The sequence below is a fragment of the Benincasa hispida genome, chromosome 6 (assembly GCF_027475165.1).
Source record: "Benincasa hispida cultivar pf3 chromosome 6, pf3_genome.v1.1, whole genome shotgun sequence".
Classification (NCBI taxonomy): domain Eukaryota; kingdom Viridiplantae; phylum Streptophyta; class Magnoliopsida; order Cucurbitales; family Cucurbitaceae; genus Benincasa; species Benincasa hispida.
This window is the reverse complement of record NC_143483.1, coordinates 20099768-20117262: the sequence shown is the minus strand read 5'-3', so window position 1 is coordinate 20117262 and position 17495 is coordinate 20099768. Positions and strand designations below refer to the sequence as shown.

At 36.1% G+C, this 17495-nt stretch overlaps 1 protein-coding gene and 1 pseudogene across 1 annotated transcript; both read right to left on the bottom strand.

The window, feature by feature from the left end:
• Positions 1-4238: 4238 nt before the first annotated feature.
• LOC120079829 (Ankyrin repeat family protein) lies at positions 4239-17491 on the bottom strand. The gene is made up of 6 exons (XM_039034244.2): positions 17138-17491; positions 16863-16995; positions 7828-7952; positions 7520-7666; positions 6381-6560; positions 4239-4574 (listed from the first exon to the last, which is right to left on the bottom strand). Exons 1-5 carry the CDS (start codon positions 17327-17329, stop codon positions 6426-6428), a joined length of 732 nt encoding a protein of 243 aa, XP_038890172.1. The 5' UTR covers positions 17330-17491; the 3' UTR covers positions 4239-4574; positions 6381-6425.
• LOC150035499 (uncharacterized) lies at positions 12388-13632 on the bottom strand (annotated as a pseudogene).
• Positions 17492-17495: the final 4 nt, after the last annotated feature.

Below are 17495 nucleotides of genomic sequence, written 5' to 3'. Positions count from 1 at the left end.
AATGAAGTTTTATATACATAAAAAATACATGTTTTACAAACATAAAAAAAATACATATTTTATATACATAAAAAATATGGAGTATTCGCCTACAACTGACACGCTAACTGCATCCTATATTCACTTATTCTCTCTTGATTGATTACGCAAGGATCAACACTAGACAAAAAAAATGTTCTAGTAATTTTACTGCAAATATGCCACAATCATTGTATGTTTGCATTGATAGGTCGGATGATTTTCCAACGGGATGTGGATAGGTCCAATTTTGAACGCTTTACGTCACAGCTGTAAAGTAGGAATGATACTGTGACAATCAATGGCTCTAGTCAAGTCCCAAGCTTCGTCATTGATGTGTATGACGAGAGTGAATCGAACACAAATATATGGTCTCTATTAATGTCCATTGCAAGGACCATCCAGTGCTCATTAATATTCATTGTTGTATACACGTAATCCACATCTACCCATTTGATATCGAATTTATCAGTGATGTAGTCCTTGTATGTGTCTCCATCCTCCTATATTAAGGCAGGCTCTAGTCTCTGCTTATTCTTTATCCGTTTAAATACCTTACTACAAGCATTAAGGTGACTCTGAAAACAAAAATGAGAAGTTAAGTAATGAATATATCATAGTAAAATGACTTTGCACAACAAAATATATCAAGGCTTATCGTTACTCCAATTGGCAAGATGATGAACTTGTGTTTGTATATGTCCGGTCAGTTATAAAACTTTTCTTTCATAAAATCAAATAAAGTATTTACGATCTGCACAAAAAATTACTATGTCAGCCAAAGTATAAGATATTCAACTGTAAAGGAGTCAAGACTAGGAAACTTACATCGCACTCAACCCACGAACTCGGTTAAATCATTTCCTTGAAAAATTTCTTGGATAGTGGCTTAAAGGAATTCTCTCAAACCTCGTTATATGTATCCTCATCAGTGATCCAACCCATCATTTCTATAAAGATAGTAAGTGAAACGTCATGTGCTACGTTGTACCCGACCATCGTTCTAAATAGTGACGTAGGCACACCTGGGAGAGGATACTTAACCTTTTGACTTTTAGACGGAAAGTGTACCCTAGTTTTGTTATCTTTTATTATTTTCTTCTTTAGTTAGGCTGGAGGTGTATATTTATCAACGCATTTTCTCTTACGACTAGTTTTTCTAGATTTCTATATACATAGACAACAAAAAATTACTGATCAAGAAATATAAAACAATATAATTTCACATCACGAAATATAAACAAAGATTACCGATCAATAAATTACTCACCAATTTAACTTCTTGCATGATCGTAACAATATTAAAAGTGTCAGCCTTTGGATGTGGGATGTCAAATGTGTCAGCCTCTAGATGTGGCATGGTGAGTAAGTCAGACGTGTTGGTCTCTGGATGTGGGATGTCAATGGGTGGAGAAGATGTACTCAGGCTCCCTGTTTGTGGAAGCATGGTGGGTGAGGTAGATACGTCAGGCTGTGTATGCGGGACGTCGGCCTCTATAGGTTAGACGTCAGTGGGTGATGTTGTGTTATCGGGCTCTAGGGGGGGATGGGAGTAGGTGTAGTGGTGGTATTTGGAGGATCTAGAGGGAGATGAAAGTATGAAAGACAGTCACATCTGTGGTATCAGGATCAATAAGTGGGATGAGCAACATCGTGACATCATCACCTGTATGTTGGATGGGTGACCTTATCATCTCCTCAATTACCATGGAACCCTTCAATTAGTAAACATAAAATGATGAGTTCACAAACACGTAAAAATTAAATATAAAGCAACGATAGTAAATGCAAACCTTGCACATAGACTGTAATAGCGACTGGATGACCGACAATTGTGTTTTCATGTCTATCATGTTTTTCTCGATCTTGGATACACGATCATCCAAACTTGTTACTTTGGCTGACATAGTAATTTTTTGTGCAGATCATAAATACTTTATTTCATTTTATGAGAGAAAAGTTTTATAACTAACCTGACATGTGCAAGCACAAGTTCATCATCTTGCCAATTGGAGTAACGATAAACTTTGATATATTTTGTTGTGTAAAGTCATTTTACTATGATATATTTCGTTACTTAACTTCTCATTTTTGTTTTCAGAGTCACCTTAATGCTTGTAGTAGGGTATTTAAATGGATAAAGAATAAGCAGAGACTAGAGGCTACCTTAATATAGGAGGATGAAGACACGTACAAGAACTACGTCACTGGTAAATTCGATGTCAAATGGGTAGATGTGGATTACATGTATAAAACAATGAATATCAATGAACATTGAATGGTCCTTGCAATGGACATTAACAGAGGTCATATATTTGTGTTCGATTCACTTCAGTCATACACATCAATAATGAAGCTCGGGACTTGACTGGAGTCATTGATTGTCACAGTATCATTCCTATTTTACTACTGTGACGTAAAACGTTCAAAATCGAACCTATCCACATCCCGTTGGAAAATCATCCGACCTATCAATACAAACATACAACACAGGTCGCTTGATTGTGGCATCTTTGCAGTAAAATTTTTAGAACATTTTGGTGACTGGTGTTGATCCTTCTGTAATCACTCAGGAGAGAATGAGTGAATATAGGATGCAGTTAGCGTGTCAGTTGTGAGCGAATACTCGGCATTTTTTATGTCTATAAAACATAGATCTTTTTACGTATTTTTTATATGTAAAACATGTATATTTTATATATATAAAACTTCATTAGATTCTATTACTTATTCTGATTATATATCTTTAAAGAGCGAGACTTTGAGAGAAAGCGAGGCTTACATTTTGATGGTATTCATAAGAATGTACATAAGCATGAGGGACATTCGAAGAATCTATACATAAAACATGTCTATGCATAAGTTTATGCATAAGCATGAGTGACATTCTACGAGTATACATATTCTCTTCTATACAAAAACATGATTCAGATTTCGAGAGATCAAGACATACAGAGTCAGTACATTGAGATAATTAAAAGTGTCAATTGGGTCTATATTTAGACAATCAATCTCGACCAACATTTGAGTCAGTTCTGCCACTTTAGTATGTCACACATGTGAGTAGTTCACTACAGTTTTGTCGATTATGCCCATAATTCCATGATCGATCGGTTTCATTATCCACTATTGCATATGCTAGTGGGTATAATTGATGGTTCACGTCCATAGAAACTACAACCAACATGGTCCTTTGTACTTTTCTTTCAAGTGCGACCCATAAAAAATTATCACAGGTCAACAGCTTGCGAAACCTCTAATACAAAGCTCTAATGTCATAAACATATACTTGAAATGCACATCATCTTCAAGTTCGATCTCAAACACTGTAACCATATTCTCTATTTTTAACTCTTCCCCGTAAGCATGTAGTATGACGTATGTGTATTTTAGAGTACCTCTAGTGAGATCATATGCAATTTTCCTTGCACAAAGTGCTTTATTGTAACTTATGTTGACGTCGTAATCTCTCCTCATATCCTCAACGATATGACGAGATTTATAAATACATCCTATGCTTATAAACTTATCTTTAATCAACCGACCAACAACCGTAGCAATTGCTTGTCTATGGTCGTGATTTAGAATTTTGATGGAACATGTGTACGATTGTGAGTACTTTGTGATCTTGAATATATCACACCTTTTCATTTTCACTACACGAATGCTCAACTTACAAGTCTCCCCAATATATTTGATAATGAACAAAGATTTGGTTGACTGGCCCTAATTTCAAAAGTTTTGTTGATAGACAAAATAGATAATCGCATTTTCAAGTCCTTTTTACTCAAAAATAGTTGACAAACTTCAACATCTGTCCTAGAAGAAAGATACCAGGTATAATCATCTCTACCCTATGACTTGAAAACACAAATGGTGGAACCACTGAAGCCATTGTAGAACAACGCACATCTTCATGATCACAATCCATTTCATTCAATCTTATTGATTGCTCATTATCATCCACAACCACGTTGCTCTGGATGACCACAATCCATATAATCTAATCTAAATGATCTCTCATTACCGACAATGAAGTACTACCCAATTTTGCATCACCATAATTCATTGAATTCAATCCTGCTGGATTAAGGTAACCGTTGTCTAGTGATAATGTTGATGGTACAATGTTGGTAGACAATGAAATATCATCCTCTTCCCAACGAAACTCATATAATTTCTCGTATTGTCTGTCCACATTCGTATCATCATAACTCACATTTTCGAACTACATTCTAATATTTTCATCATTATTCAATTTTAGCATTACAAATAACTGAAGCCTACTTAACTCTTATCGGAAAAGAAGGAAACGAACATCATCATTGTTCCTTATGTATTGTGAAAGGACTTCGTATTCAAGCTTATATTTAACTCTCATCATAATATCAAACTCTGAATAACTGACATTTGCAACCCTCTAAATGTGATATTTAAGTTCTTCATACTTCAATGTAACAGAAATAATGATTCCTGTCAGCTCACCTCCAATATACGAAGTTTCATTCTCATCCCAATCACCTCCATATCGAATAAGTAGACACTTTTCTATCATCCTACAAAGCAAAAAAACATTCGTCATTAAGTTGTACATGCAATTGAAGTGTACTCTTGCTCTCTCTCTCTCGCTCCCATCTTCGATTTAAATCTCTCAAAACTGAAACCCCAATGATCTCTCGCTCTTACTTTACCACTCTCACTCTCACTCTCCCAATACAAAATAATGCTCAATTTTTACCTTTCCAGAAATAACACAACAAAAATAAATAATGGAACACCCTTCTAGAAACCTATTCCATTCTAAAAAAGTCCCATCTTGAAAATCTTTGTTCGAAATCACCGTTCAAATAGAGTTTAGAGTTTAAAGAAATCACCATTGTGTTTAGGTATTATTGATTTGAGATTTTAGTCATGAAAATTATCAAATAATTTGTACACTAACGAACAATCACATCAAACCAGAGAATTCAAAGTGAGAGCAAGATTGTTTGACCAGTCGAGAGTGAGATTTATAACGTGAGACACTTGTGAAGGCAATTTATGTAATCTGATATGACGATGTCAATAGAGGGTCAATTGACATTATTTTGGGAAAAAAAAGTTTTTTGACATTTTAGATCCAAAAAATAGATCGTCCATACAAATTCCCCAAAAGTAAAAATAATACCTGTGAAGATGTGATGAAGGCTCAAGGCAGCACATGAGAGACAATTGAAAGATGAAATTTGATGAAAAATTGAAAGTGAATGACGTGCGAGGGAAAAAATGTAAAGCAGGAAACTGAAGGGGTAAAATTGAAGTATTAAAAAGGAAAAGTGATTTTTTTCTCTTTTGACATATTTGCAAACCTAAAAAATTGTGCTACAATTATAAATATACTAATTTATTTTTTTACCCAATACAATTTTTCCAAAAATAATCATCATAAAAATATAGTACTTATATACTTATTTATATATATATATATATGAACAATACCAAATACCTCTGACATATGAACTTAACACCTCAAACACTCAAAACACAGATTTATAAACTCCACAGACATGAGTTCAACTCAACATGCCAAACTCTTTAATTAATGAAAAAATATGGATTTTGATATCTATACTTGAAATCATACAATATTTGCTTACCAATATGGGATAGATAAAGAAAAGAGAAGTAGCAACTAAAATTCATCACAACTTCACATTGGTCATAATTCATTAGATCTTTTTTTTTTCCCTTCTTTTTTGGGGGTTATTTTTCAAAATTAGAGTTTTCAGACCAATCACACAGAACATTACAAATTTTGACCGATAAAACAGATTTAAAAATTAAATAACTGGTTAGATATACCATCTTCGAAATTCAAAAACCAAGTTTGTGATTTAATCTTAAATCTATAAAATTTTAGGTGCATGACAAACTCTATCAAATTCTTTAAAAAAAATATATATTCCTTAAATCAACACGTCAATTTAAATTCAATTTTGATCAATAATCTAACTACAATAACCAACCAACCTGAATAAAGCATCATAAATTTGATATAAAAATTAGATGATCAAATCTCTAATCTTATCAATCTAGTGGTAAATCCAGTGAACCACATAATATAAACTCATCGAAATATTTTTCAACTTATAAACCTAGCTTTAAATCGAGAGAGCACAACTATATCATGAAACTCGAAAAAAACTTCCTTCAATCCCTGCATCTTTCTAATGAGAATTGCACCAGATTTGATGATCCCCCATTCACTACGTCATGCACATTTAATAGCATGTTTCAAAGAAAAAAAGGGGGAAAACGAAAAAGAAAAGAAAAAGAAAAAAGAGTGGTTTTGGTTCTCGAATCCGATCTGAAAACGTTTTTACCTGAACGGTGTGAACCATGCTCTTGATCTTTGGGAGCTTTAAAGATCATTCTTCAAGCATTGTTTTGGCAGCATCAATCAGTGCAGGCCTAAATTCATTTGAAGCTCTACCAAGAACAGTGAAACCTTCCTTGTCTTCCACATCCACGTCAGCTCCATGTCTTATTAGAAGAAGAGAAACCTGTCAGACACATCAAGAATATCTACATTTAATCAAACTAATGCTAATGGCGAAAACTATAACTAAACATAGCCCAAAGTTTAAAGAAGTAATTTCACTTTTTTAACAATCAGAGACTCAATATAGAAACATTTACAAAGGATGAAATGTGTAATTCTTTTTAGGGGGAAACAAAGACGAAATCTGTAATTTATTTAACTTTAAACAAAAACAAGAATAAAGGAAGACAATATGAGGGAATTGCTGCATAACATATTTTCCCCACAGCACCAATACATGGCTTTAAAAACTTATTTATTATAACAGATAACAATCAAGTCAAAGCCTCAAACTAATTGTCTCCCCTTTTCAGCAGCAAGCACAACCAAAAACGCCACTTCTGTAGAAAATTTTGAGTTCGACAACAAGTGGGAATGGGAGACTTGATCCTTTGACCTCTAAGTCGAGAGCATATGCCTTAACCAGAAAGTTAAAAAAATCAAAGGAAGGACGAGAGAAACATTACTCAAAATTCACAATTACTAGAAATTGAAAAGGGAGATTGCCACTCAAAGATCGTGGAATAAAATGACAGCAGGAGGAATGATCAAGAAGGTTGGCACCACTTCTATAAAAAAAAACTAGAATTAATGCCTCATTAATCATCAATTGACAATGCCATATTCAGCCAGACGAAGATGTCATATACAACGAACGTGGTGGAACAGATGATAGAAACAAACTTATTTCAAGTGTTAAATTTAAAAAATATGTCATTCTAGAAAAAATTAGAGTGTTTGGCAACTACTCAAAATAGCTTTTGAAGTGTATTTTAAATGGTATTAATAAAAAGTGTTTAAATAAAAATGAGTCTTTTTAAAAACATCTTTTTCTTAAGTCAATCCAAATGGGCCCTAAGCCAAAACTAACAACATAAGTGTTGAAAAGAAGAAGAAAAAAAACATCCAAACCAAAATAACCTCTTTGTTTTGGCAAATTACTGCGTTCATAAGAGGTGTTTGGCCAGCTTTATCAGTAGCATCAACTTCTGCTCCTTCCTCAATCAGAAGCTCACATAATTCTGAGTTCCCAATGCTAGCTGCTCGATGCAATGGTGTGCAACCAACCTAATTAGTGTTCAATTCATCATCGCCCATGAACAATATTGATCAGATGATGCACGAGTACGTCATAATAAGTGTTTTCAACTCTAGCTGTACTAGCCAACTAGATATTGAATTGAAATAAAACTTAAGCAATTTAAAATATTATATTTGAGGTGACAAGCCTTGTCTTTTGTATTAATTTTGGCACCATGTGAGATAAGAGTTTCAGCAATCTTCAACCATCCTTTACTCGAAGCGTAATGAAGAGCAGTGCGACCACCATCATTTTTCACATTTACATTGGCTCCTGTTATATAAAAAAAATGATGTTCTGAAACATGTGCATGAAAGAAATCTCAAGAAGTATACAAATTGTGTTCATCACAAACACGATATATCATGAAAACATGATGCAGTGAGTTTGTTAAAGAATTTATGGAACCATCAAAAGCATCTTTTGATCTTTTTTTTTTTTTTTTTTTTTTTTTTTTTTTTTAATTTTTAAGTTCACCTTTAACGTTATTTCTCATGCATCTTATAGTTAAATAGTTTTAGTGCGACAGTCACATGGAAATATTTTCTTGAATGACAGTAATAATAAGAAACTGACACAAATTAAAGAGAATAAAAAAGACTCACTAGTTAGAAAAAAAGTAAAAGAATTACAATAAAAGTAATAGAATTATAATAAATACAAACCTCAATCAAACTAGACAAATGAAAAGAAGTTAAGAGTGTGTTTGGTTTAACTTTTCAAGTGTTTAATTTTGAAAAAGTCATTTTGGAAAAAGTAGGAGTATTTGACAACCACTCACAGCATCAAAATAGTTTTTGAAAAAATAACCATGAAATAAGTTGGTTTGAGCAAAACACTTGAAATCAATTTTAGAAAAATGATTTCAGAGTGTTTAATGGCTCCCTAGTTTGTATAATGTTGGAAATAAGGAGCTTTGTTGATAATTTATAACCCAAGGGTATTTTAGTATTTTATTTTACCCTAGATTTATTTCCTTTTTTATTTTAGGGCTTGCTAGAGCCTATAAATATAACTTCTATTGTAACTTTCATTGTGTTAAAAATAATAAAAGAGACTCTCTATCGTGGTTTTTTCTCCTTGTTTTAGGGTTTTCCACATAAATTTAGTGTTCTCTATTTTCTATCTTTTAACATATAATACATAAAATTACCAAAATACCCTCACTAGTCCTCTATCTCACTTCCACCATGACTGCCGCCCGTTACCACCACCCTTCGCCGACCACTTCCGACAAACCTACTCCAACAACAAACTCTGACGGTTGCCGCCAGCAACCACCTCACCAAATCCAACGACCACCTCTGACGACCAACTCCGGCCGCTAAAAGGTTTGTAGAGAATAATAGAGACAAGAACAAGAAAGTAATGGAGGAAATGCTTAGGATGACTATGTTGCAGCATAGGCACCGAATATATCCAAAAGACAATACATGTGGGGAGTGAACAATAACCCAGCCAACTGTGTAGAAGTGTAGTCTTCTTCTTCACTGGTCTTCCATAACTCCGTCTTCTTCAGCTTCATTTGCTCCGACAGTTTCAACCATCTCATTATTATTAAAAAAATTAAATAAATAAATAAATTGCAACCTTCTAGTTCTGTTTTTTCTTCAAAAAACAGAGAAGAATCTTCAAAACCAGCATCAACATTTTTGCCATCCATATTTGGCCGCCAACTCTCCGATCTAGTTTATCACGATCCTCAGTTTCTTATTCAATTAGTCCAAGTTTCTAATAATTGTTACTAGCAATTTGCATAACATATACAGCTGAGTACAGTTTAAAAAAAGATTTGGCAATCGATTGTAAAATGACCAAGATGTAACTACATTAGTGTATGGGTTTTGTTAAAAAATAACTAAAGGAGGCATCTATAGAATGAAACAACACCTTATTGATGGTTATAGACATGTCATGGCCGGTAGAAAATATCTGAATCACGTGAATGAAGAAATTAAAGAGTATATGTTCAAGAAAAAGAAGATTAATGAACAAAGAAATTTGATCATGGACATTGATGTGAAAGACTATGGTACTGAGGACGAGGATGAAGATGAACTTTGTGTATGTAATTCAAATAAACGAATGACACCAAGTTCAAACAAGTCAAGACAAAAGGGTCCAATTGATGCATATTTTACACTAAACCTAAGAACTGCAGTTCAAAATCGAAAGATGACAAAGAAAAGGGAAAAAAAATAACGATGAATGCAGTCTAAAAAAAGGAAATGAGTGAGCACACCATCTAAAGAATTTGCTCAATAGTATTATGATGTTGGAATACCTCTAAATGGCTCCAATTATGAAAGTTTTTCCCTTGTGATTGAAGTAATAGGCCAATTCAATCCTAGATTGAAACCACCATCGTATCATGAGTTGAGAGTTTCGTATTTGGAAAAAGAATTAGAAGCGGTTGAAAGTAGGGTTTTTTCCCTAGGGTTATTATTGTAATTGTCTTCTACCCTAAGGCTCTCTACTATCTATTTATTCACCCTGTTCTCTTGTATTCAGTGTATCAATTAAAAAAATAAGAAAAAGATCTGTATCGTGGTTTTTCTCCCTATTCTAGGGTTTCCACGTAAACTGTGTGTTGGTCTCTCTTTTCTTATATTTCATCATGGTATCAGAGCTTGGGGACGAAACCCTAACCGTTATGGAAGAGAACCATCCACAGTCATCTTCTGCTGATGGATCTTCGAGTTTTGACATGAAAACTGCTATTCGAGCAGCTGTGAAGGAGTGTTTTCAAGCAGCCTTACCGAAGTTACTTTCTGCCGTCCAGTTGCAGTCGACGGAGAGTCGCCGTTAGTGGGAGCGGCCTCACCCAACAGAAGTGCCGATCGGGCTTCTCCATGCAGAATCCAGCCAAACTCGCAAAGGTCAGATAGATCCGGTCACGATCGGGTACGTCCGCGCTGAACCCGGGCAAACCCTCGAAGGACAGACAGGTCCCGCACCATCGCAGCCCTCCAGACTTGCGCAGACTTCCTCGCCGGTTTGTTTCGCGCTGGCCTCCTCTTCCACGATGAGTCCGTCCGTTCTACAAGGAGTAGCGCCGAACAAGACCAGTGCAAATCCGGTTACGACGACTTTTGCAGATCTGGTCCATTCTTTTTCTGCCCTAGGAGTGTTCGACCAGCGACAAACCGGCGGCCACCTCAAGCAATCCAGCCGGCTGGGATCTTCATATATGTCGACGACCTCCCAGCCGGCGACGTCCGTCCAGCCGAACAGTGGCGGCCCCGTTTCCAGCCGCTTGTAGTTCGGTCCATTACCCAGACGATGTGAGACAACGGTTGGCTTATCTGCAACAACATATTTCAAATTTGGATACGATGTTTGGTGCAAATCCCCAACCAGTTCAACCAGTTTATTCAGAGAATCCGGTAAACTTGTTCTCTATTTTGCCCAATACATCTTACTTAACTGGCTCAATGGAAAATTCTGTAGGATTTCTGGTAGGAGAAAAACTGAATGGCCAGAATTATTTCTCCTGGTCCTAGTCGATCAGAATGGCCCTAGAAGGAAGGCACAAATTCGGGTATCTGACAGGAGAAATTCCAAAACCTATCCCAGGTGATCCTCAAGAAAGAATCTGGAAAGGGGAGAATTCTCTATTATGTTTTGTCCTCATCAATAGTATGGAGCCACAGATTGGCCGATCCTTACTGTATGCAGCAACTGCTAGAGATATCTGGGAGGCAGCTAGGGATCTGTACTCAAAGCGATAGAACGCATCTCGACTGTACACGTTACACAAACAGGTCCATGAGTGCAAACAAGAGATCATGGATGTTACTTCCTACTTTAATAAATTATCAGTGTATTGGCAAGAGATGGACCTTTACCAAGAGGTTGTCTGGAACTGCGCACAAGATGGGGCCCAGTACTTGAAACTTGAAGAGGCAGATCGGGTATATGTGTTTTTGGCCAGATTGAACCCAAAATTTGACAGTGTTCAGAGTCACATATTGGGTCAACGACCTACTCCTCTTAGAGAAGTTTGTTCAGAGGTTTGACTGGAAGAGGATCGGTCACATGCTATGAACAATCCTGTGGTTGTTTCCACTGATGCATCAGCCTTTGTTACAAAGGCTTCCAGTGCCGATGGTGATAAAAAGCCCACACCTGTTTGTGAGCATTGCAAGAAGCCATGGCATACGAAGGACCAATGTTGGAAGCTACATGGCAGGCCCCCGAACAGTAGGCGACGACAGTCACATGACAAATCCCTTGGACCTATTCAAAGAATCCTATCCGACTAATCGCTTGATTTCTGATGTACCCCTCCGTGTCTTCGGCTATGTCGCATTTGTCCACTCCCATGGCCCAAATCGCACAAAATTCACCCCTCGTGCTCAGAAATGTATTTTTGTTGGGTACCCTCTCCACCAACGTGGGTATAAATGCTATCATCCATCCTCTCGTAAGTATTTTATCTCCATGGACATTACTTTCATTGAAGATCAGCCCTTCTTCTCCGTTAGTCATCTTCAGGGGGAGGAGCTTGAGTGAAGAGCCTAACTGGTCCTCCTATGATATCCATTTAGGGGAATCCGCCTCGATTCCTTCTCCTAGTTCTGAAAAATCCTGTCCTGTCCTCCCTACCAACCAGATTCCATGGATAACCTACTATAGGAAGAATCTTAGAAAGGAAGGGACGCCACCTGTTGAACAGCTAGCTCCGGTCCATGAATCAGACCCTGCATCTGGTTCAGGTACAAATTAATTGTGGTTGTTTTGCTTTTAACAATCTCCCTATTAAGTATTAATAAAGTAAAATAAGAACATATTTAGGCTTCTTAAATGTGTAAGAACAAGCGTAAGGTAAGACTAACAAATTTAAGAAAGTGTTAGTACTTTGCATTCTTACCTGCCATAACATTTGCTGAGGCATTATCTGTAACAACTTGTGTGACATTGGCTTTTTCAATGTGTTCTACAAAATTGTCGAGTAACTCAAACATTTTCTTTCCATCCTTCACATAAGATGAAGCATCAATAGACTTAATAAACATGGTGCCTTTAGGACTATTAACTAAAAAGTTAATTAATGACCTATTTCTTCTATCTGTCCATCCATCAGCCATAATAGTACATCCAACCTTGGCCCACTTTGCCTTGTGGTTCTTCATCAACTCATTTTTGGCTTCTAATTCTTTTTTCAAACACGGTACTCTCAACTCATGATACAATGGTGGTTTCAATCCAAGACCAAATTGCTCAATTGCTTCAATCATAAGGGCAAAGCTTTCATAATTGCAGGCATTGAGAGGTATTCTCGTATCATAAAACCATCGAGCAATTCTTTGGATGATGTGCCCCCTCATTTCCTTTTTGTATGCCTCATTCATTGTAGTCTATTTTCCCTTTCCGTTGTCATTCTTTCCATTTTGCACCACATCTTCTGGGTTTGGTGTAAAATATGCATCCATTGGACCCTTTTGTCTTGGCTTCTTTGAAGCTAGTGCCACTCTTTTATTTGAATTACTTATGCACACTTCATCTTCGTCCTCGTCCTCAATACCATAGTTTTCCACATCAATGTCTACAATCAAATTTCTTTGATCTTTAATCTCCTTTTTCTTAGACATATTCTTTAATCTCTTCCTTCACGTGATCCAGACATTTTTTACATGCCATGGCATTTCTATAACCACCAACAAGGTGTTGTTTCATTCTAAAAACTCCTCCTTTTGTTACTTTTGAACAAAATCCACACACTAATGTATTAAAATCTTGATCATTTTGCAATTTTGCATATTCCATGCCGGATCCTTTCTTATACCGTCCTTAGCCATCTAATTATTAGAAACTTAACTTGATTAGTAACTATCTTAAAAAATTGATCACAAAAGTTAGGATTTGGGATTTGGGAACCAAGACGTACCAGAATTTTGATGATGGCTGCTGTTTTGTAGAGTTTTCTTCTCTGTTTGGAAGCCTTTCTTTGTTTTTTTATGACAAAACAAAGATTCCAATGTGGTAGCAAAGTAATGGTGGCTGGCAGCAAAAAAAAACAGGACTTTGTTTTCTTTTTTTAAAGAAAAACAGGGCTGGACACTGGCACGTACGTCACACTTCCTTTTTTTTTTTTTTAAGAAAAACAGAACTCTGTTTTTTGAAGAAAAAACAGAACTGGACATGTCACACTCTCTATTTTTTGGGGACTTTGATTTGAAGAAGAAGAAGAAAGTAAATAAAGTTTGGAAGAGAAGGGACAGTTCTGAATTTTTTTTTTTTTATTATTTTTTGAAAAGACCGTGAACGAAGGAAGAAGAAGAGTCCATCTGATTTTTTTTTTTTTTTTGAAGAAACTGTGAATGAAGAAGAGGGGAGAAGTAGAGACAGTTCTGATTTTTTTTTTTTTTTTTTTTTTTTTTGATGAAACCATGAAGGAGAAGAAGAAGAGAGTCTGGTTTTTTTTTTTTTTTTTTTTTTGAAGAAATCGTGAATGAAGAAGAGGAGAGAAGTTCTGATTTTTTTTTTTTCTTTTGAAGAAACCACCGTGAATGAGAGTGAAAGATCAAAAAAGAAGATGAAGAAGAAAAAGGAGAAGTGAAGAGAAGAGAAGTTTTGTTTTTTTTTTTTTTTTTTAAAAGAAATCGTGAATGGAGGAGGCAGAAGAAGAAAATTTCGTGAAGAAAGAAGAAGATGAAAAGGCTTACCGAATTATTGGAACCGTGAAGAAGAAGCAACCGTCTAATAAGATTTGATTTTTTTGTGCAGCCGTCATTTGTACGTGATGTCAATTAGGTTTTTAAATTATATATATATATATATTATATATATATATATATATATATATAATATTATTATATTAAAACGTTTTTAAGTAATATTAAAAAAAAAAAAAAAGGCATAGGCGTGCCTAAGCGCGCTTCAACGCTTCATGGAAGGCGCCAGAAGGCGCGCACCTTCCCTCGTGCGCCTTGCCTTTCCAAGGCGAGGCGCCAGTGTTGCACCTTGTGCCTAGGCGCGCGCCTGGCCGCGACTTTTAAAACACTAGGAATGGCCAAATGGAAAGTGTCGTTTAGTATGTCTCTATCTTTTGAAGAAGAAATAGTAATCGAAGAGATAAGAATGCCAAAGGTTTGTGTGTTTTTCTTTATGTTAAAGCAATCTTACGCTGCATTAGGTTCAAAAATTGTATAAATATTTTTAATAATAACCCTAAAACGCAGTATATCTTGTGTTTCTACTTTCAAATGTAAAATAGTTATTTTTTTCCCTAAATATGGCCTAAAAAGCCCAAAAAAGCGCGCTATGCGCTTCAAGGAAGGTTCACGCCTTTGCCGCACCTTCTTCCATGTGCCTCGCTTCTTCAAGGCAAGGTGCCACATATGTGACTTGCACCTAGGGAGAGCCCCTTTCAAAACACTGTTGGAACCTATCTTCAACAATTTGGGCTGCCTCTATAACCTTCCCCAACCCAACAAGCTTATTTATTTACTACCTAATCACAGGGTCCGATCCTTTTTTGAATGTGCCCTCCAAGACTTCTTCATCAACGATGTTCAAGGCACCCACAACCTCTCAAACTCCTCACAATATTTGGCCATTGTGTCCATCTACTTCACTATCAGAAATCTTTCGCATAACATTCCCTCTTGGAAAGGACAAAATTGCTTGAACAATCAGGTCTCAAATCCTACCACCCTGTTAATGGTTGGTGGTTATGTGTCCACCAATACTAGTTGAGAGCTTTGCATTCAAAACCTATCATAAAAATGATAAATTTCTCAAATTCAATGAGTTTATGGATGTCAAAATACCTTTCGACTCTAAATAGCCAACCATGGTGAACATCTTCTGAGAAAATTGAGCAAATGAGGTTATGGAGGCAACCAAGATTGGCAATCTGAGCTTTACCTTTATGCTTGTTTGATTGCTCCTCCAACTTTTCAAGGCTTCACCCACTTCGTTAAACCTTTTCCATTATTGTTCTTTCACTATCATCAAGTGAAGATTTCTTTGGCAACGAATCCTCAACCACGGCCTTTGTCGCTGCTTTTTGTTTTCCTTTTCCCAAACTCAAGGCCCTAATAGTTCTCTAATTTTTTCTGAAGGATATGAAATTTTTCTCAATGTTTTGGGGCATGTGCTCTATTAAACATTCCATACACAAAATCTTTAGGAGCTTCTCCTTTATCTAACTCAGCTACTTCTTGGCTTCCAATTGCTATTGCATCATCTTGTTCCCCTTTCTTAGGATAACATGCTTTGATACCAATATGATAGGTGTCTAAGAACATTTATGTACATGTAGAGAATAAAGAAACAACACCACCATACAAAGCTCAATTAATTTGAGAGAAAATCTCACCCAAAAATGCTCTACAAATGCCAAGGTAACCAATATCCTTTCCTCCTCCTGCCTATTGGCCCTAAAAAGGAAAAGCAAGTCCTCATTCTAACTAACGTTCTCATACTTTACCTTTTTACCTTTTCTAGTATAGAAATACACAATTGGGGACCTAACACTCTCATTCTTCATTCTTTATTTTATAACAAACAAAAGGCTACTACGGCACCATACAAGAATCAACAAGGCCAGTGCAAGAGGGTCCTCTATTCTGCCTTTACACTAGCACACAAGATTTCTCACCCTCACACCAACTTAAAAGGATATATTTCCCTTTCAACCCCTCCTCTAATAAACTTTCACTATTGAAGACCTAAAATTAGTCCATTCCGAAAGCACCTTGTCCCCAATGTGAAAAATTAGAAACTAGGACTAGATAGCCTTAAATATCGTCTACAATGCTGACTCCAAAAGAGGTCTTTCTATGATACTAGGATCCTCCAAACATTAATTCCCGCGTTGTCTCATTTCATTATCCATTTAAGGTTTAAGTTCAAATTAGAAGGTGAGAGTCACTCTTTATCAACCCCCAAGAAACTAATAATAACAAGAGAAGAATAAAAAAGATAACATTTGATCACGTGAAAATCTTAACAAATTACATGGGCATCTTGAAGATAGAAGGTGAGAGTGATGCTCTTCAAGGTTCTCTTTTAATAACTTCTAATCAACCGTCGTCGACAGTCAACACTGCAGAGTCTAAAGTAAGATTCATCCCTATGCTAAACAACTTAGCTTTGTTCATAATCTAGGCAACTCAAATCATCACAAAAGAAAGCAGAAGAACAAAAAATCAGACAATTTAAGAATTCACTAACCTCCGCTCAACAAGATATCTAAAATATCAGACCTCCCAATGCTAGCAGCAGAATGAATCGGTGCCCAACCTTCCTCATCGGCACAGTTAATTAACTTTCTAGACTGATCAGCAGTAGCCAGTATCTTTACCACCTGATGCATTAAAATTGACAAGATGATAAGTCTTTTTTAAATAACAAGAAAGAACAATGCCAAAAACAATAGAGAAGCCATGGGAGAAGGTCTTTTCGATTCGAAATTCTCTAGCTCAAAGAAAAGTTAGGTAATGACTAACATCGGCGTGGCCTGAAGAGACGGCAACATGGAGAAGAGAGCGGTCATCCTCATTTCTTAGGGAGAGAGATTGAGATAGCTGCTGTGGTTCGAGGGCAGTGAAAGCGGAAGAATCGCCGGTCTCTGCGGCTTTGAAAAGATCTTCGTCTTTGATTAGACGAACATCTTTGGAGGTATCGATTTCCATATCCATGGATTTTAAGAACTTGAAGGTTGTTGGATAAAAACCTCTCAAGTCTGAAGCGAACCGCCGAAATGAAGCGTCGTTCTACACTTGCTACACTTGAATACAATTTCACCGTCTTAAAGGGTTTTTTTTAAAAAAAAAAAAAAAAAAATTATTTCCTTTTAATTTATGT